This window comes from Danio rerio, chromosome 20 (genome assembly GCF_049306965.1).
Source record: "Danio rerio strain Tuebingen ecotype United States chromosome 20, GRCz12tu, whole genome shotgun sequence".
Lineage (NCBI taxonomy): Eukaryota > Metazoa > Chordata > Actinopteri > Cypriniformes > Danionidae > Danio > Danio rerio.
In genome coordinates, this window is record NC_133195.1 from 54,752,654 (window position 1) to 54,774,769 (window position 22,116).

At 37.7% G+C, this 22,116-nt stretch overlaps 4 protein-coding genes across 6 annotated transcripts in view; 2 read left to right on the forward strand and 2 right to left on the reverse strand.

The window, feature by feature from the left end:
- mia3 (MIA SH3 domain ER export factor 3) overlaps window positions 1–22,116 on the reverse strand; it is a 449,969-nt gene that overhangs the window by 86,475 nt on the left and 341,378 nt on the right. The gene's annotated exons all lie outside the window — the stretch shown is intronic.
- Window positions 1,085–5,286, forward strand: tlr5b (toll-like receptor 5b). Its single transcript, NM_001130595.2, has 2 exons — window positions 1,085–1,183; window positions 2,623–5,286. Exons 1-2 carry the CDS (start codon window positions 1,176–1,178, stop codon window positions 5,258–5,260), a joined length of 2,646 nt encoding a protein of 881 aa, NP_001124067.2. The 5' UTR covers window positions 1,085–1,175; the 3' UTR covers window positions 5,261–5,286.
- On the forward strand, window positions 8,004–14,765 carry tlr5a (toll-like receptor 5a). Its single transcript, XM_001919017.8, has 2 exons — window positions 8,004–8,500; window positions 8,979–14,765. Exon 2 carries the CDS (start codon window positions 8,989–8,991, stop codon window positions 11,632–11,634), a length of 2,646 nt encoding a protein of 881 aa, XP_001919052.2. The 5' UTR covers window positions 8,004–8,500; window positions 8,979–8,988; the 3' UTR covers window positions 11,635–14,765.
- Window positions 16,506–22,116, reverse strand: part of disp1 (dispatched homolog 1 (Drosophila)) — a 156,622-nt gene continuing 151,011 nt past the window's right edge. For 2 of the 3 annotated variants that reach the window (XM_017352523.4, XM_073933194.1), the window contains exon 9: window positions 16,506–21,845. In XM_017352523.4, coding sequence (XP_017208012.1) covers window positions 18,387–21,845 — 3,459 coding nt within the window. In that variant the 3' untranslated portion in view covers window positions 16,506–18,386. 3 annotated transcript variants of the gene reach the window in all.

Here is a 22,116-nt window from a genome sequence, read left to right on the forward strand (position 1 = left end):
TGGCATACTGTCAAAAATGGGACAAATGAGCTCATATAGAGGCCAAATTATGGACTTTATTAGAAGGGTCTTTCGAACCACCCGAACCCCTCTGGCTACAAGCCAGTTATAATGATTTCTGAAGGATTATATGACACTGAAAACTGGAGTAATTATGCTGAAAATCCAGCTTTACATCACTGCAATTATAACTACATTCAATATTTTTAAAAATGCTTTGAAATGAAATAATAATTCATGATAGTTCTGTTTTAATTGTGTTGTAGCTAAGAGAAACGCAGCCTTAGTGAGCAGAAGAGACTTCTTTCAAAACTATTTAAAGTAATATGTTTCCAAACTTTTCCAAAGAGCACATAATAATAATAATATCTGACTGTGAATGTAAAAACTTAAGCTTACTTTGCACGTTTGAAGACGTTTCAGTATTTTTGAATGATGCTTGAAGAAATAAATATTATATTTTAATATAAGGGTGTAGCAAATTTCTTTTAGCATGCTAACTTGTTTTGTTTCTTTGAGTACACATATATAGGTAGACTTGATAAGACATGCATTAGCCTGATTAATTTCTGAAATAGGCTATGTTTATTAAAATTATGTTGAGATGTTGGTAAATATCACCATCTAGTGGGCAGTAAGGAGCAACCAGATCAACAGCAGTTTATACTTACTAATCGTTCAGGTGAAATAAAAATAAAAACTATCATTAGATAGTTTTATCTCTATTAGTGGCATCTTCCGAAGAGCTTTTGAATATTTGAGTATTATATAACACTTATACACGATTTAGTTCTTAAGTTATATACTTAAAACGCCGATTGTGGTCGAAAATAGGGTCTAAAGAACACATTTAGTTTGTACTGTTTACACATGGCTACCGCACACCCTAACTCAAGCAGCTGAAATACAGTGTTTCCCACAGTTACAGTAACGTTACGTACACTTGGAAAAGTCCTGACCGGAAAGTGAATCACTGAGCAAGAAAGTGATTTCCTATTTCAGAGATGTTGAGAAACACAACAGAAATGAAAAGAGAGAGGACGAAGGAAGAGCTCATAATCGCCGTAAGGAGCTTAGTAGTTAATTGAACTCTGCGTGGGTCGTCATGTTGCGTTATTGAAACTCCTTATTGTTTTCGCGCCATAACAAGGCTTAGGAAAACGCTGTATGGATAGATGATCCGGTAAGACGCTTTATTATTGCTCGATTTTTAGTCTTTAACTTCAGATATGATAATAATTTAATCACAATGTTGGCCAGGACGCTATTGTGAAATAGGTTTTTAATGTTAAGGTGATTTTTTCCTGGTAAACAAAGGCTGTAGTAATACTAGGTAAATCTGAAGTAAACTGTAAATATTTTATCGCTTAAAAAGAATATTCCCACATTAAAAAAGTTATTTTCAGTAAATGCTAGTGTTTTTGAACCATACTGAAGTGTATTTAGCATTTACAACTCTGTTAATGAATGCTACAGTATACTTTTGTGAACTGATAGACTATAATACTTTTTTAAAAAGTTTTACTACAGTAAACTGTGGTTTATTGCAGTATAATATATCCTATAGTTGAAAAGTACAGTATTGGGTGATTTGTTTATATTACTTTAGCGTTTGTGTAGTATCTAGTAACTACATAACACTACAGTATTTACTTTAAATTACCATTACAATAAGGTCGTATTAGTTAAATGTCAATGTATTAACATGAACAATACATTATTTATCTTTGTTAATATTTGTTAATGAATATAAAGTTGTTCATGGTTTGTTCATGTTTACTCGGTGCATTATCTAATATTAAAAAGTATGCAATTGGATTTTAACAATGCATTAGTAACTATAGCATTACCGCAACAGATTCAGTTAAATACTTTAGTATGATTTAATAACATAACTCTGTAGTATTTATCTTAAATTACTATTACAATAAGGTTGCAGTAGTTAAATATCAATGTATTATCATGACCAAACGATAAACAATACATTTATTACGGTATTCATCTTTGTTAAGCTTAGTTAATGAATATAAAGTTGTTCATTGTATGTTCATGTTAACTTAATGCATTAGCTAATGTTAACAAGCATGCATTTGGATTTTAATAATGCATTAGTAACTATAGCATTACCACAACAGATTCATTCAAATACTTTACTATAGTATGATTCAACAACACAACACTATAGTATTTATTTTAAATTAACATTACAATAAGGTTATATTAGTTAATGTCAATATCTTAACATGAACAAACGGTAAACAATACATTTATTACAGTATTCATCTTTGTTAATGCTAATTAATGTTCTTTAATGTTGCTTAGTTCATGTTAACTGTGCATTAACTGTTACTAAGCATACATTTGGATTTTAATAATGCATTAGTAAATGTTAAACTATGATGATTTATGAACGTTGTACAAATATCGTTAATTATTAGTTAATGCACGAACATTAACTAATGAAACATTACTGTGAGGTAGTTTTTCATGTGGGTTATGTGTGTGTGTTGCAGCTTTTCTTTTAAAGCCACCAAACCTTGAACTTGTTAAGCAAACAAAATAATATCCCTGTTTGACAAATATTTTAACTGTAAAATGCATGTGATTTTTTTTTGTTTCCAGTGCTCACAGAATGGGATATACATTCATACTGATCCTTTTTGGATTGTGCCTGAACACTGAAGTCGTGAAAAGCACCTCCGAGTGTTCAGTTATCGGCTATAATGCCATCTGCATAAACAGAGGTCTTCATCAGGTGCCAGAGCTGCCCGCGCATGTCAATTATGTGGATCTGAGTTTAAACAGCATCGCTGAACTCAACGAAACATCTTTTTCTCGTCTTCAAGATTTACAATTCCTCAAAGTGGAGCAACAAACACCAGGACTCGTGATCAGAAACAACACGTTTAGAGGACTCTCCAGTCTAATAATACTTAAATTAGACTACAACCAATTCCTACAATTAGAGACGGGCGCGTTTAATGGATTAGCAAACCTTGAAGTGCTCACTCTCACGCAGTGTAATTTAGATGGTGCTGTTTTGTCTGGTAACTTCTTCAAACCTCTGACATCTCTTGAGATGCTTGTCTTGCGTGATAACAACATTAAAAAAATCCAGCCAGCTTCATTCTTCCTTAATATGAGGCGATTTCATGTGCTGGATCTGACTTTCAACAAAGTGAAGAGCATCTGTGAGGAAGACCTCCTGAACTTTCAGGGTAAACATTTCACACTCCTCAGACTGTCCTCCATAACACTGCAAGACATGAATGAGTACTGGTTAGGATGGGAGAAATGTGGAAACCCATTTAAGAATACTTCAATAACCACATTGGATCTATCTGGAAACGGCTTTAAAGAGTCAATGGCGAAGCGTTTTTTTGATGCAATCGCTGGTACCAAAATCCAAAGTCTCATTCTCAGTAATAGTTACAATATGGGGAGTTCATTTGGACATACCAATTTTAAGGATCCAGACAATTTTACATTCAAGGGTCTTGAAGCGAGTGGTGTTAAGACTTGTGATTTATCCAAATCAAAAATCTTTGCTCTGCTGAAATCAGTATTTAGTCATTTCACAGACCTAGAACAACTGACCTTGGCGCAAAATGAGATCAACAAGATTGACGATAACGCATTTTGGGGTTTGACACATTTGCTAAAGCTAAACCTGTCCCAAAATTTCCTCGGTAGCATCGATTCGAGAATGTTTGAAAATCTTGACAAACTTGAGGTGCTCGATTTGTCTTATAACCATATAAGGGCTCTTGGAGATCAATCGTTTCTGGGACTCCCAAACTTACGCAAATTAAACTTAACAGGAAACGCTGTGGAGTCAGTCCATACATTTGCTGCCTTACCAAACCTGAACAAACTCTACTTGGGTAAAAACAGAATTTCATCTGTGTCTAGTTTACCCAACATCGCACACAATCTTTCAACACTTGACCTGGAATTTAACAAACTACACGCCTTGTCAGATTTGTACACAATATTACGAGAATTTCCTCAAATAGAAAATATATTTCTTCAAGGTAACACCTTCTCAAGCTGTTATAATCAAAAACAGATAGTGCTTTCAGACAAACTTCAACTCCTCCATCTTGGGCTTTCAAGTATGCAGCTGATCTGGTCAGAAGGAAAATGTTTAAACGTGTTTGCCGATCTTCACCAGTTACAGCAGCTGTCTCTGACCGCCAATGGACTGCAGTCACTTCCCAAAGACATCTTCAAAGACCTTACATCTCTGTTCTTTTTAGATTTGTCTTTCAACTCTTTGAAATACCTTCCCACTGATGTATTCCCCAAAAGTCTTCAAATTCTTAATCTCGACTATAATTCAATTTATTCAGTAGATCCGAATCTCTTCAGCACCCTCAGCTACCTCAGCCTGATGAATAACGATTTCCGATGTGATTGTGACTTGAAGGATTTCCAAACATGGCTAAATCAAACCAACGTAACCTTCGTTCACCCTATTGAGGATGTGACGTGTGCCAGTCCTGAGGATCAGTACATGGTTCCGGTTGTAAAATCCAGTATACAATGTGAGAATGAAGAGGAGGAGAGAAGAACTGAAAAACTAAGACTTGTGCTTTTTATTGTCTGCACTGTATTGATTATATTATTCACCGCCAGCACCATTGTTTACATTAGTCGACGCGGTGTCATCTTTAAGATGTACAAAAAACTAATTGGCGAACTTGTGGATGGAAAGCGTGAGGAGCCTGATCCTGATAGATTTTTGTACGATGTGTACCTGTGTTTCAGTTCTAAAGACATGAAGTGGGTAGAAAGAGCGTTGTTGAAGAGGCTGGACTCTCAGTTTTCAGAGCACAACACACTCCGCTGCTGCTTCGAGGAGCGAGACTTCATCCCCGGGGAGGACCATCTTACCAATATGAGAAGTGCCATCCAGAATAGTCGAAAAACCATTTGCGTGGTGTCTGAACACTTCCTGAAGGACGGCTGGTGTCTAGAAACATTCACCCTGGCACAAAAAAGGATGCAAGCAGAGCTTGAGGACATTCTGGTGGTGCTTGTTGTAGGAAACATACCGCAGTACAGGTTACTGAAGTACAAACAAGTGAGATCCTTCATTGAGAACAGAAGTTACCTCGTGTGGCCTGATGACTGTCAAGACTTGGAGTGGTTTTATGACCAACTTCTGCACAAGATAAGAAAAGATATCAAGATTAATCAAACGACCAAAGAAATAAAGCGTGAGGAAGCCAATTTCAACACCAACACAGCAGTATAATCATGGTAGACTTATTATACATTTAGTATGTTTTTCATTACAGTTTTAGAATTTACCTACACTGTAAACCATAATGTTGTCTTTACTTAAACAAATCAAGTAAAGTTGACTGAACATTACTAAAAATTTAGCATTTTGATCATGTCACCTAAAAATACAAATTAATTTAACTTATATACCATGAAAATGCATAAACTTAAGATTTCAAGTATACTAAGCTCAAAATCACAAATAATCCTTTGAAAAATAAGGTTGTTTTTAATGTAGTCTTGACTGTAATTCTAATATGTGCAATTTTTTAATGCAAGTTCTTTTTTTAAATTAGAAAACAAGGCTTTATGTATTATTATTCACCATAAAAGGAATAAATGGTTACTTATTTTTCTTTTAAGCATTTTTTTCATAGTGTATAATTACACACACAGAACTGATCAATTTAAGTATAATCAAAACAGCAAGTTAAATAAACTTAAATACGCAAGTTTTGGGAGATTTCGTTACTCAATTAAATTGAGGCAAAGAGCTTACTCAAATAATTTCATTCAGTCAACTTATTATGGTTTTCAGTGTTCTCGAATGAGTGTTTTAAAAGGTTATAATGGAATTTACTACATTACATGTTTGTTTCAAACCCAAACTATTTTCAAACACCTGTGTGATTGTGACCCTGCCAAATAAACTTCCAAATAAGGTCAATTGAAAACTCAGCCTGTTTGTAAACACAGTCCGTCTCTCCCATAAAAGTCGACTGGGGAATAGGCATTGCTGTGCACTCTGTCGTTAACCTTACTTCCTCCATACAAGCAATATTGTGAAAACTGAAACCACTACTGAAAGCACTGCAAGATGTCACAATATGCACACTTGGCTAATAACAACTGTACATTGATGATGTAATAATTATATAAAAAATACTCAGTATTGAGTAATTGTGTCAACTAAGTGCTGGCCTGTGTATCTTGAACAGTTTAGAAATAGCAATCAAAGATCTAAACACAGTGCTCAGCATATATAAGCACACCCCTCACAAATTTCCCTTAAATAATTTTTTAATAGGAAGCTATACGATATTATATTTGTGCATATATATTAGTCAGTATTGAAGCCAATATCTGGAGCTTATCTTACAAAATAACTCCAAAAACTAGTACAACAAATTATATGTTATAGAAAAATATCAAATACAAGTTTAAAAATCAAGAGAAGCAATAATAAATTATTTAGTTAAGATTTTGTAGGTTGTAATTATTTATGCAATATTTAGCTTGAATTTAATTGCATTATCTTTTTAATATCTAAATATGTTTGGTGACTAAAGTATTATTTTCATTAATATATCTGTTTAATAAATGTTTTATTTAGATGCACCAAAATACATTGCCTATATTGACTGAGAAATGGATAAGCATTCATTTTCAAAATGGGCTGTACTCAATCATGCTGAGCACTGTATGTAATATTGAATACAATTTTCTCAATTCAGAAAACTAAAAGTACATGTTGTTCCTTCAAAAACTTACTGAATGTATCTTTGGTTGACCTCACATTGCCATCTGCCCTCATTTCCTGTTATGATCCCTTCATTTTAATAGGGAACTCTGAGAAAAGACAACATTGCAAAGTTAATATTAGCATTCTGCATTATGCTCCATGTGTACAGAAAGCAATCTTTCAGTGACATCTTGTGCAAAGATAGCTGTCCAAACAGCCTTTAAACTCACCTTCTGTTTTCGTGAAGCAAGCTGAGGTCAGAGATTTAAACATTTGCTACTAAATAAAGAAGCTCAGATTTTCATAGATAGATAGAACCTCCTTGCGAACTGTAATTGCGACCACAAGTAGTACTTTTATTGTACTTAAAAAAATATTTATTTTTGACACTTGTAACGTTAAGAACAGGTTCTTCAGCCACACACAGGAACTTGGTTTCAAAATATCCCCAGATTAAGTTGGGTTGTTATGCAATCAAAAACCAAAGCTTTCTTTGTGTCGACTTGCATAGTTACACAATTTCATTTCTTCCTGCATGGTGTTGAATGATGATTATAGTCTATTGTTTTTAATAACTGAACATGAACATTTTCATTACATACAGCAATATATGTAAAAACACGTTCAAGATTTTTTAAAAGTTTGTGTTTATATTTGATTTTTTAGTTTCACATAATTTAATTGACCACTTGTTTTCACAGGTAAGTCAGTTAACTATTTAACTGCCTGCTCTACCTATGGTTGACCATATTTTGACTGTTTTAAATAATGACTGTTTTTATTAATGGTTTACACAGCATTTTTGGTTTACAAAACAAATAAATAAATAAATACTTTTTTTTTAATTAAACATAATCCTGTTGCACTACTACACTTGATTTTGGTTTTATTGAGAAAAAAAAAACATGTTAAATGAAAATCTAAAATATTTTATGGCAAACCTCAAAAAATAAAGATAATTTAGTATTCAAAATGTTTTATCTTGATTATGTTTTTGTATAAATTGGTCTTATACTTTCTGATTGCCATAGTAAATGCAATAATTGCAGTACTTTTACAATAAACCGACATTTCGACTATTTGGTAGAGGCTGATGTATTAGAAATTATGGGATATCTTGAAAGAAAGTGCATTGAGTGTGTTAACTAGCGACATTAGGGGTTAAATGCAATCCAAACATGTTTTCCTGGGGCAGTTAAAAAAACTAGTTTTTAAAAAGCAACGTTTTTAAAAAACCGTTAATATTTAAATTAGTATCAACATTTATGCGTAGCTACACGACAAATTTAATCCTTTGTCTCCATAGGATGGCAAGGTTGTCTATTTATTAGACTGGTAAGACAACAAAAATGACAGCAACATTCGCTGTTCTTTATATTGTTTTATAATGATATAAAAGTGCATATTTTAGCTCTGATTGCTCGTGTGTACTGCATACTGCAGCTTGCAGTCTTACCGCGCGGGTTGAGCAGTGTTTGTTTGGGTGAGGTGAAAACGAAAAAAAGGCTTGTAAATGTTCTGAATCTCTCACAAATCCGTGATTGTTTGCTTACTCGCACTTGAAGAATCCCTAACCGGAAAATGAGTCACAGGGTCAGAAAGTTATTTCCTATTTCAGAAAAGTTGGGAAACAGACCAAACGAAGGAAGAGAGAACAAGAGAAACCCGCGCACATCTGTGAAGTATTCAGTATCAAATGACTGCAGAAACGGATAAACAGGGCAACACGATGGATTAATGGGCGAACAGGTAAGACGCTAAACTATTATTAGATTGTTATTAAATAAACCTTGTTGTAAAGATCTCAAATTACTGCTCGTGTCAGCAGTGGTAAGATCTCATGAACCAAGTTTAAATTAGAAACATGTTTTTCCCCCTTATTGAACGTGTAGTCACTGAACCTTGAACTAGTTGGCAAACAATTAGTAAGATAAACTAGTTAAACAGAAGCAGCTGAATGCGGACATCTTAAATGTATTTTGTATTAATTCCTGGAGGTTTTAACTATATTTATGATGTATTTTATATTTGTTTCTGACCTCGCTGTGTGAGCAGAAACAGACATTTTATTAATAAATATAGACACAAACAAATGCCACAAAAAGTAAATAACATCACGTTCTGCTGCCAAGCACATAAGCAAAAATACTTGAATATTAATAACAAATAAAAACTGTAGGGTGAATCTTTTTAACCTTCATTTTTATAACACATTTATTTTCTACAGAGATTCCAGAATGGCAGCTACATACACTTTATTTCTGATGCTATTATTCATTTGGACTCCAACAGTGAAATCCACCTCAGTGTGTTCAACTGATGGCTACTTCGCTTTCTGCATGGACAGAGGTCTTCAAGAGGTGCCAAAGATTTCCACTTACATAACTAACGTGGATTTGAGTAAAAACAGAATTGCTGAACTCAATGAAACATCCTTTTCTCATTTGGAAGCTCTAGAAGTCCTCATCCTGATGCACCAAACACCAGGTCTTGTGATCCGGCGCAATTCATTCATGAGGCTCTCTAATTTAACATCACTTCAGCTAGACTACAACCACCACCTGCGAATAGATGCAGGAGCATTTAATGGATTATCCGACCTTAAAAATCTCACTCTCACTCAATGCGGTTTAGATGACTCCCTACTGTCTGGTAACTTCCTCAAACCTCTGATGTCTCTTGAGATGCTTGATTTAAGTCGTAACAACATTCGGAGAGTCCAACCGGCGTCTTTCTTTTTAAATATGAGGCGATTTCATGTGCTGGATCTGACTTTCAACAAAGTGAAGAGCATCTGTGAGGAAGACCTCCTGAACTTTCAGGGTAAACATTTCACACTCCTCAGACTGTCCTCTATAACACTGCAAGACATGAATGAGTACTGGTTAGGATGGGAGAAATGTGGAAACCCATTTAAGAATACTTCAATAACCACATTGGATCTATCTGGAAACGGCTTTAACGTTGACATGGCTAAGAGATTTTTTGATGCTATCTCCAGTACCAAAATCCAAAGTCTCATCATCAGTAACACTTACAGAATCGGCAAATCTTCTGGCGATAATTCGAAAGATCCAGACAAATCGACATTCAGTGGTCTTAAGTCGAGCGGTATTAAGAGTTTTGATCTGTCCAATTCAAGCATTTTTTCTCTCACATATTCTGTATTTAGTTATCTGTCAGATCTAGAACAAATCACATTAGCAGAAAGTCAGATCAACAAGATTGAAAACAACGCATTTTTGGGTATGACAAACTTGCTAAAGCTAAACCTGTCCAAAAACTTCCTCGGCTACATTGATTTTAGGACATTTCAGAATCTCAAGGGACTCGAGGTGCTTGATTTGTCTTACAATCATATTTGGAGACTTGGGTCTCAGTCATTTCAAGGTCTTCCAAATCTACTCAGTCTAAACCTAACAGGAAATTCTCTTGGACATGTATACACATTCGCAACTCTGCCGAAGTTGGAAAAGCTCTACTTAGGAGACAACAACATTCAGTATGTGTACGAAATACCCAACATAGCCAAACATCTCAAAACCCTTGACTTGCAGTTTAACCAAATAGCATCCATGTCAGAGCTCTACACAATACTAGATGAATTTCCTCAAATTGAGGAAGTAGTTTTTCGAGGAAATCAGCTTCTTTATTGCCCTCAAGACAACCATGAAGTGTTATCACAAAACATACAAGTCCTCGATCTATCATTTGCAGGTTTGCAAGTAATCTGGTCAGAAGGAAAATGTTTAAACGTGTTTGACGATCTTCACCAGCTAGAAGTGCTTCATTTGAGTTCCAACTTGCTGCAGTCACTTCCCAAAGACATCTTCAAAGACCTTACATCTTTGCTCATTCTGGATTTGTCTTTCAACTCTTTGAAATACCTCCCCACTGATGTATTCCCCAAAACTCTTCAAGTACTTCATCTTGACTATAATTCGATTTATTCAGTAGATCCAAATCTCTTCAGCACCCTCAGCTACCTCAGCCTGATGAATAACGATTTCCGATGTGATTGTGACTTGAAGGATTTCCAAACATGGCTAAATCAAACCAACATAACCTTCGTTCACTCTATTGAGGATGTGACGTGTGCCAGTCCTGAGGATCAGTACATGGTTCCGGTTGTGAGTTCCAGCATACAATGTGAGGATGAAGAGGAGGAGAGAAGAACTGAAAAACTAAGACTTGTGCTTTTTATTTCCTGCACTGTATTGATTATATTATTCAGCGCCAGCACCATTGTTTACATCAGTCGACGCGGTGTCATCTTCAAGATATACAAAAAACTAATTGGCAAATTTGACAATAAACCTCAAGAGGAACCTGATGCAAATGGATTTTTGTACGATGTGTACCTGTGTTTCAGTTCCAGAGACATGAAGTGGGTAGAAAGAGCGTTGTTGAAGAGGCTGGACTCTCAGTTTTCAGAGCACAACACACTCCGCTGCTGCTTCGAGGAGCGAGACTTCATCCCCGGGGAGGACCATCTTACCAATATGAGAAATGCCATCCAGCATAGTCGAAAAACCATTTGCGTGGTGTCTAAACACTTTCTGAAGGACGGCTGGTGTCTAGAAACATTCACCCTGGCACAATGTAGGATGCTAGTGGAGCTTAAGGACATTCTGGTGGTGCTGGTTGTAGGAAACATACCGCAGTACAGGTTATTAAAGTATGAACAACTGAGATCCTTCATTGAGAACAGAAGTTACCTCGTGTGGCCTGATGACGGTCAAGACTTGGAGTGGTTTTATGACCAACTTCTGCACAAGATAATCAGAAACACCAAGGTTAAACAAACAAACATTAAAGAAAAAGACAAGGTGGATGAAAACAATCCTGAAGCAGCAGATGTTCAAGCAGACACTGCAGTTTAACTATGGTGTTTTTCCTTCACTTTCGTCAATTGGTGAAGTTGGTTCCTTGCTACTGGATTGCTTGGTTTGGGACTTGTGGAGCTGTGCATAGATTTGGACTTTCACCAGTAAAATTAAACCACCCAGAACTGAACTTCAACTCTGAAAACTGGACTGACACTTTCAACTTACTAGAACTTCTATGTTCTATGTTAAGCTGCTTTGGCACAATCTACATTGTAAAAGCACTAGAGAAATAAACAATAATTAAGTTATGAAGTACAGCGGTACAAATGCTTTTACAGATCCCTTGTTTTGTTTCCGGAGATGTTCTCATTTGTCCAGCTGTTAACCTTCTCTGTTTTGGACACTGGCATCAAAAATAATGAAGTATAAAAATTCCAAATCTCGTATTAATTACTCGCCTTCATGTTGTTCCAGTTCCCTGAGGCCTTCATAATAATAATAATAATAATATATTTTATTTATAACACGCTTTTCTAAAACCCAAAGCGCTTACAAGAAAGTAAAAACAGCAAAGCACAGTAACCAATAATAAATACAATAAAAACAGTAAGAATAAAAGATAGCATTAATTAAAAACAGACCTAAAAAGATGAGGTTTAAGTAGCTCTTTAAAAGTGTCCTATGAACCGACATTCCTAATGTTAGTGGGAAGAGCATTCCACAGTTTGGGAGCACGGAAAGAGAATGCCCTACCTCCCATGGTGCTGAGTTTGCAGCGAGGCTGAAGACCCGAGGCAGAGCGTAGACAGCGAGAGGCAGAGGAAACGGATATCAGGTCACAAACGTAACCTGGAGCAGAACCATGAACCGGCTTATGTGTTAAAATCAATGTCTTAAAATCAATACAAGAGGAGTGATGTGCGGCCGAGACGATGTATGTGTCAACACACGTGCAGCAGAATTTTTGATGTTTTGCTCAATTTTGAGAGAATTTGCTGGTGACCCTCCGAACAAGGAATTGCAAAAATCCAAGCGAGACGTGATAAAAGCATGGACGAGTCTTTCAGCATCAGGCCTCGAGAGGAAAGGACGTAAGTGGGCTATATTACGAAGATGATAGAAGGCCGTTTTAGTTACATGTTTAAAATAGGGCTTCAGACTAAGCTGAGAGTCCAGGAGAACACCGAGATTACGCACCTGCGGAGATGGTGATAAGACAGACCGATCAACCGTTAACTCAAATTCACTACACCTCTTGACGTAAGGAGGAGTGCCAACCAATAAAATCTCTGTTTTAGTACTATGCAGTTTAAGATTATTATGTTGCATCTGAGCTTTAATTTCAGTTAAGCAAGCGTTAAGTGATGACATTGATGCCGATAATATTGGGAGAAGTGTTAATATAGATCTATGTGTCATCGGCATAACAATGATATCTAATCCCAAATTTTTGCAAAATTTGACCAAGAGGCAACATATAAATGCTAAATAGAAGTGGACCAAGTACTGACCCTTGGAGGACACCATGACATAAAGGAACAAATACATCCTCTCCCGCGTCCTGTCCAAACATGTTCAAAAGTCATTCAGCTTTTGAACACAAAAAATAAGATATTAGATGAAATCTGAGAGCTCTCTTATCCTCCATAGACAGCAAGGGTCCAGAGACATTGAAGAAAAGGAAGTCTAGAAGAAGGAACTAAATCAAAACACTGCACGTACCTTCAGTGGTATAAACTATATTAAAATGAAGCTTCAAGAACACTTTTGCGCACCAAAGAAACTGTAAAAGTGAGTTAAACAGTTATTCTGTCATTCAGAGTTCATATAAAAGTCAAAAACACATTTTTTTTGTGTTTTAGGTTTATACGCAAATAGAGAAAGTGAAACCAGTTGTGCTTTTAGACGCCCTCATAAACAACAATAGAGGACATACAGCAGATCATGTTCTTCTTAATAGTATGTGGCTGTTTGTGACAAGACGACAAGGTTTGTTTGAGTTTGGGTAGACCATGGTTTACTGCTTCGTGGCGCAGGCCTGTGCAGAGATTGTCCAAAGGGCATGTGCAGGATCATTTTTTTGATGAGGGGGTGTGGGGGGTTGCTGGGGTTGGATGTTGTCGTTGTCGCTGGGGCACTTTTGATCATTTTGGAAGGGCACTTTCTATCCAAGACTAAAAGGGCATGTGCACTGCACAGGTTGAGCCCTATGTGTGCATGTGCCTGTCGTGGCGTCACAGTATTAAAATGTATATAGCCATGTTATCAACTGTGTATTTAAAAATGGCGCTTCCCATGTTGTCATTTCCTTTATTTGTAGTAGACACTGGTGATAATTCTCTGTATACCAATAGCATGCAGCAGCGAGTCTAAGCCCACACTCTTGGTACCATTCTGCTGTGCTAGGTACCCTTTGGAACTGGTGTCAAAAGCTGGTATGGTACGGATCACTTTTTTTGGCACTTTTGACAATGGAAATGGATATAAATGCATACAGTACTGTACCGAACTACCAGTATCAGTAGAAATGCACCAGTAGAGTCAGCAGTGCAACATGCAAGCGTCATATTGCCCACAGTAAATGCACACTCTAATCTCACAAGGAAGACATGGGTGAACAAACTTGTTATTAGAGTTTCTGGTGCACAAAAGTGTTCTTGGAGATTCATATGATTACAGTTAGATTACTTAAGTCGTGTGGGATGTACTGACAATTTGATTAGTTACCTGAGCATCTCAGGACCCATGCTGTCTATGGAGGATGAGAGAGCTCCTGGATTTCAACTAAAATATCTTAATTTGTGTTATGAGGATGGATGAATGAAGGTCTCGGGGGATTGAGGGCGAGTACTTAACATGCTTTTCATTTTTAGGTGAACTAACCCTGTAAGCTTGACTCAATACTGATTGTTCGGTCATAGAAGTTTATTTTGTGTTATGCAAAATGTGAAGTTAAATGTGACATTTTAGATTAATCTTGAATCAGATATTTATCACTGAATTTAATCGGATAATTATCACTGTAACTGCTTTAAACTTTCTGTAAATACAAATGTGATTTTCTTATTTGTTTTTAGCGGTCCAAGACTTTGCAAGTGAAATTGAATCACTGATACTCCATTTACTATTTACACCACATGTGGAAGATGATCTGTTGCTTTAAATAAATTATCTTTTGCAAAGTACTGCATTCTCTGCAATTAATAGAGTTATGTAAATATGTCAGGGCCGTAGCCAGTCTAGAAAAAAAACGGGGGTGGGGGGGAGGGGTTGGGTTAGGTGGGGGCGAATGGGGGGTCTTTTTTTCTAAAATTTTACCTATTTTAATTGTTTTGTCAAGTTGCTTACTAAGATCATAATGTGCACATTTTGTCAGTCCAAACACACCAAACATGTTATTTGTTTCATCTTTATGTGGAATTCACGTAAAAGTAGATATATTGCAAGATTTAATTATGCAATATGTTTTGATAATCAATATAACGATTAATATTTTATTGATAACACTGATTTGAACTTTGAGTGCTTTTTAAATATATTCAGACTGTATTAGTGGTTGTTCATCAATTCAGCACCACATGCTTGAATATTTAACAGGTGATTTATGTGATTTATGTTTATGAGGCTTTTTGTTCGCGAACACATGTTTTGTGCTTATAGTAAATCTGTTTTTAATATAATTTTGCACTTTATATGTGTTTGGCTGTAAAAGCGCACCCAGGTGTTTCCCTATACAGGCGCAGGTCAGATTTGCTCCAGGTCATAATTTATTTATTTACATTAATTTAGTCTAAAAAACAAATAATTAGACTGGTGTAGTTAGTTTCATCTGGAACGCTTGCCAAAACACCTTATGAAGTTGTCTGAGCGATCGGATTTATACCCAATCAGAATAAAACGAATGAAGTGACCAGTGTAAACAGCCTTAAAAACACAGACATGACGGGATTTGCGCTTTTTGCTGTGACAGCTGACGGAGGACGTTTGGTATTAAAGCCTTTATTGGACAGTAATTTTCAAAAAAAATTGTCAAAAGTAGAGAATAGGAGGTCACGGGACAAATCAATAATGCTCAAAATACAGGACATGCCAAATATTATGAAATGTATATTTTTTTGAATTACATAACGTACAAATTCTGGACCTTTTGGCTGAGGGGGGGTCGTTCAAACCACCTGAACACCTCCTGGCTACCAGCATCTACAGTTGAGGTCAGAATTATTAGTCCCCCTGTTTATTTTTTCTCCCATTTTCTGTTTAACAGAGAGAAGATTGTTTCAACACATTTCTAATCATAATAGTTTTAATAACTCATCTCTAATAACTGATTTAATTTATCTTTGTCATGATGACAGTAAATAATATTAGACTAGATATTCTTCAAGACACTTCTATACAGCTCAAAGTGACATTTAAAGGCTTAACTAGGTTAATTAGGGTAACTAGGCAGGTTATTGTATAATGATGGTTTGTTCTGTAGACAATATAGCTTAAAGGAGTTAATCATTTTGACCTTAAAATGGTGTTTAAAAATTAAAAACTGCTTTTATTCTAGCCGAAATAAAACAAGTCAGACTTTCTCCAGAAGAAAAAATATTATCAGACATACTGTGAAAATTTCCTTGCTCTCTTAAAAATAATTTGGGGAATAAAAAAACAAAAAAAAAAAAATCAAAGGGGGCGAATAATTCTGACTTCAACTGTATAAGCAACTTTTAAACAAACCTAATTATTTAAAACTATACCATATATCAGCATTTATTGTCAGACCAGATGTTAAATAACCAGTTACAATGAAAAATGTGTACAAATGATTAACTTAAAAAATGGTTAAGTTAATAAATAACGTTCGAGTGAGAGACGCACAGTGTTTGGTAAAGACACATCTGTACACTTAAAAGGAATAGTTAACTTTGCACACTGTATTTTTGACAAAAACAGGTTTTAGTGAGGTGTGAAGGCAGAGATGACTCAATTTCCCTGAAGCGAATGTAAATATTTGCACACTGCAGGACAAGGCGATTTTATCCAAGAAACGACAGCATGGAGAAAAACAGCAAAAGTCTTTCCATTTAGCATCACAGAAACTACTGAAGTGTACTTGTGAAGTATTAAAAACTTTATAGGCAAAGCGTCAACAAAAAGTGCATGACTCAAATACATACAGAACACATACACACACACACGCACACACACACACACACACACACACACACACACACACACACACACACACACACACACACACGCACGCACACACACACACACACGCACACACAAATATATAATTATATACACATACAAACACACACACACACACACACACACACACACAAATTCATATGAAATGTGCAGGAAAATAAATTGAATAGAGTTGAAAGCAGAAGTGTACATACACTATAAAAAGGCACATAACCATATAAAAAGGTCAGATGTTAATACGACTAAACTTTTTCACTTTTAGGTAAGCGAGGGTTATCACGTGTTTCTGTTTTGCTTAATAGCAGAATAATGAGAGAAATATTTGTTAAGAAATTGTTATAACTTTTCTTGAAAGTCTAGTTTACATACAGTAAGATTATTCTGCCTCTGAAAAAGCTCAGATGATTGTGTCAAGGTTTTGGAAGTTTCTGATTGGCTAATTGACAACACTTGAGTTAACTGGAGGCACAACTGTAGCGTAGTATTTAAGGGAAAGCTCAAACACACTGCTTCCTTGTGTGACAACATGGAAAAATCAACAAGCCAGAATCAACAACAAAGCCAGATTACAATGTGCTATATTACACTGGGAAAAAGACATGTCTAGTAATTTTTTTTTGGAGACATGTCCTGTGGTCTGATGGAGCTAAGATTGAACTGTTTGGCCATAATGAGCAGTGTTACATTTATAGGACAAAGGGGAAAGCTTACAAGCCTAGGAACACCATCCCAACTGTGAAGTATGGGGGCGGCAGCATCATGTTGTGGGGCTGTTTTGCTGCAGGAGGGACTGGTCCACTTCACAGCATAGATGGCATCATGAAGACAGAACATTATGTAGAAATACTGAAGCAACATCTCAAGACAAATGGGTCTTCCAGACAGACCATGACCCTAAGCATACTGCCAAACTAGTTAAAATGTGCTTTAAGGACAACAGAGTGAATGTTTTGGAGTGGCCATCACAAAGCCCTGATCTCAATCCTATAGACAAAATGGGCTTGAAAAAAGCTTGTGCCAGCAAGACAGCCAACAAATCTGACTCAGTTACACCAATTCTGAGGAATGGGCCAAAATTCCTGTAAACTATTGTGAGAAGCTTGTGGAAGGAGACCCAAAACATTTGAGCAAAGTTACACAGTTTAAAAGCAAAGCTAAAAAAAAAAAACAAGGAAATGTGTGTAAACTATTGACTGTCTAGAAATTAATAAAACATTCTCCAAAAAAATGCACTCATTATTCTGGCATTTAGCAAATGTAAATCATTTAGGTAATCTCAACGGACCTAAAATAGTAAAAGTTTAATATGATTTACCACCAGACATTTTTTTAAAATGGTTATGTTCCTGTTTTTAGATTGTATGTTAACTTCTGGTTTCAACTGTACGTCTTGCTGTTCCCATGATAAAAGTGACGGCCTGTTTCCAGACATTAAAAAAAACACTGAGACATCACACTAATTCCAGCCAGTGGGTCAAAATATCGTGTTCATAAATCAGACTTCATTTCCTTGATGACATGTCAGAAATCACAAGCACAAAGATGTCCTTGCTGTGCAGAATATGACAGTCTCAATATGACCCTCATTTGTTGTGTTTTTAAAGTTAGCATAAACTCTCAGAGGAGGCTTTCGAGTTGATGGCGATAGTAGGCACGCTGGTTCTCGTCTTGTGAAACTCTACAGAATTGCACTTTGCTTTAACGTTTTTCTTAAAACAGTTAAACTTTTTGGGAGAGACAGTCTTTTCTTTATCAACTCTGCATCCGATGCTGTCTTCAGGTACCACCTCACGACAATCCTGGAGCACACAAGTGCCGTTTGCTTTTGTTTTTAAATGGTTCCATGGTATTTTCTGAGGACTCTGGGAATTTATCGCCAGTTCCCCAGCGTTCTGTGTATCATGATTAAGAGTACAAACTCCAGTCGTGTCAGGCGAAGAGCAGCGTTGAACATCTGGAAACTGGATGTGAGCAGGACGGTTCTGGCTCTCTGGTGGAGATGAACTGGGGACACATGCACTGATGTAGGACTCCGTCTCTGTTTGCTGTTGTGAAATGTGCATTGCATGCATACCACAGCCCCCACTGAAACATCGATGAGCAGCTGGCCTTGATATTTGGCTTGGTGTGCAATGCTGGAAGTGGCCACTGTTGGTAGGAGCATGGATCATATCCCGGTTTAGACACGCAGGTAAGTGATTGGACTGTTTAGTAGCACATTGGGTTTCTCGAGATTGGCCGCAAGGATGGCAAGCAGTTCTTTGTCGCTCCCGAATATATTGATGCATTGAGTTCTCACAGGTACACCTTGTATTGAAAGCGTACTGATGGAGATGTGAATGTTCTGTGGCTTGCACGCCATTTTCAAACTCATGTTTGGGTTCTTCATGGGATGCACACAAGGTTGCATCATCATGAAGAGAAGTGATGTTATTCTGCAGCTGCGTGCAGGCTTCTTGTTCCTCATCTGAGGCCTTTCCCTCATTTCTGACATTCGCCGCTAAGGGTTCAAGCTCATAGTGTTCATGCTTGGTTGTGTAGCAAGCACCAGCTTTACCTTGGTTATTCACAGTAGACTGGTTTTCAGATGTACGCTCTGCACACTGCAGCTTCTTTGGCAATGGAATTTGCCCACAAGTGCCTTGGGGTCCAAGCAGGCGGCACATGCATTGAAAGAAAAATGTGGCAAAGGCCCAGCTAATGCACATGATTAGCATGAGGAATGTGCCCAGTTGGGTATACGCCAGAACAGTGGACGGCATCATCATTGCACCAGCAACAAACGTAGTCAATGCTGCCATCGCTATAGCCGAGCCCATCCTGCTCAAGGAGAAAACCACCTTCCCCTCCCTGTCTGGTTCTGGAGCAAGGCGGTACGCCACTCCATAATGTACAGCAAAGTCCACAGAAAGCCCTACAGCAACTGATATGGTCACTGATTCCAGCACATTCAACTCCCAGCCCAAAAGCACCAGTGAGCCGACTGTAACAAATATAGTTCCGGCGATGGATATAATGGCGTAGAGGCTGATGATGATGTTCCAGGTGGTCAGGAGCATAACACTGAAGGCCACCACCACTGACAGTGCCATAGCAATTAAAGTCCCGTCGGATAAGCTGTCCTGTAGGTCGTAGAACTCCAGGTTGCTTACAAACCACCCATAGCTAAGTCCTTCAGGAGCATCTCTGAGCTCCTCCTGAATCCAAGTATCAACTTCCCTGTAAAACTGGTGCATCTTCTCGTAGGCCAGAGTAAAATGGTAGGTACTTTGAAACTCGAGTACGATAGCTCGAATGGTGTCATTTATGTCAAACCTTGGTCCTGGAGTCTTGCTGTCAAGGTGGTAGATGGTGCTTCGGTCGAGCTCCATAATCGCCCGTTTGATGCACAACTCAAAGACGTCTTGTCTGTAGGGGAACGTGGATTGGCTACAACAGGGATAAACAGAGGCTTCTTCGCAGTCTTGGTTTTCCATCCACTGCTTGAAAGTCTCCATGAAGCAGCTTGTGAAGTCTTGCTCCTCGGATTGGTAAACGAAGCTCTGGTTTCTGAGCTTCTGGCAGAAATTGAGAATCCATACTTGACTCGCTGGACTCGCAATGTTGAAGGTTGTGTCAAGAGTTAGCTTTCCCTTGTTTTTAGGGTTTAGCGGATCTCCGCTGTCAATCGGTGTAACCCCCCAAATGATTGTAATCGGCATGTGTAGGTCTTCCCCATGGTTGACCCGTTCAAACATGAAGAGTTTTTTGTACTCCGCATCATAGCGTTCAAAGGGATGCGAGGAGCGAAACACTTGAAATTCTGAGAGCTCCAAAGAGGGAAGTTTCATTTTGGGATTTACGCAAACCACATAAGCGCCACCTACTGTCAAAGCCAGGAACCACAAGAGCCACAAGTAGCGCAACTTGATCACGACACAAGGCAGAACTTTCTCGAAGAAAATCCTCGAGGCTTCAGAGATGCTAAAAAGACACTTGTTGACCACCTGGCACAGGCTTGTCCAAAACGTTGCAGCGCCCTGCGATTGATGGTTTTGTGTTCGTGAACATGTAAGAAGGTTAACCAGGTACCGCTCATGTAAGACCACCACAGCTGGCAACCAGGTAACCATCAGTATGTAGTTAACCAAGATAGCGGTTCCAGCATAGACACCGAAACATCGTATGGCAGTGATGTTGCTCACATAGTTGGCATAGAAGGCAGCAGCCGTTGTGAAGCTAGTGACAAACATTGAAAGCGCTGCATGCTGAAGTGTGATGCTCACCGTTTCAGAGAGCTCAGAATTAGGTTTGTCAAACTTTGTGTAATTCCAGACGTCGCAGAGCACAAATGCATCATCAGCCCCAATTCCTACTAGGATGATGAGCGCTGTTAGGTTCATGAAAGGGAAGAAATCAAAGTTGAAGACCACTCGATATAGGAAATAAGAAACGATGAGCGAACTGATGATCGCAAACATCGTCATAAGGGTGATGAACATGGATCTCGTGTAGACGCACATGACCACCAAGACGATGACAATAGCTATTGCGGGATACATGGTATCTGTCAGGAGGTAGTCCTGAAACAAACTGTGTTTGATGCCAAATTCTATTCCCGTTATAGTCGTGATCCCATCCGAAGAGTTACGGTTCTCAAAGTTGTCCAAGTAAATGTTCATCATGGTCTCTCCTTTCTCTGTAGGAGCAAAGAGCATGCTGTATTTGAGGTTTGGTGGGAGGTAGTCTGTGTTCTTTGGATTCAGAAAGTCTTTGTCCACCAAAAAGTGGAAAATCTGATACACAGCGTTGTATTTTGTACACTTCCGCGGCAGGTTGCCACACTTGAGGTCCTTTTTTCGGGTGGTCATGTCCCAGCATTCAGGACCGAGGGTACCGTTGTGGTAAAATTTAGCACAGGAGCGCAGGATATTCAGGGTGTGAGAAACGTCTCGCTCTGTGATCTTCTGGCAGGAAGATTTGTTTGTAAGGACGGCTATGTAGTTTCCGAGGGTCCAGCTGGGACAGCAGGAGGCAGCAGTGGTGCGCTGACACAGATCCAGATACTGGGGATGAGACCGAACCTGAAGAAACAGACATAAAGAGAGAAAGATTAAAGTTGTTTGCAATCTAAGCTTTAATGGCTTAATAGGTCAAATAGATCAAAGATCGGGCAAAGAGAATTTATTATAACACATTATAAATGTTAGAAATGTGTAGTTCCAGAGGGCTGCACAATATATCGTTTCAGCATCAATATGGCAATGCGTAAATCTGCAACAGTCACATTGTAGAATCTGCAATGTAGGGTCGTGATTATGGAGCCGCAGTTCAGAACATGACATTTTTTTTTAC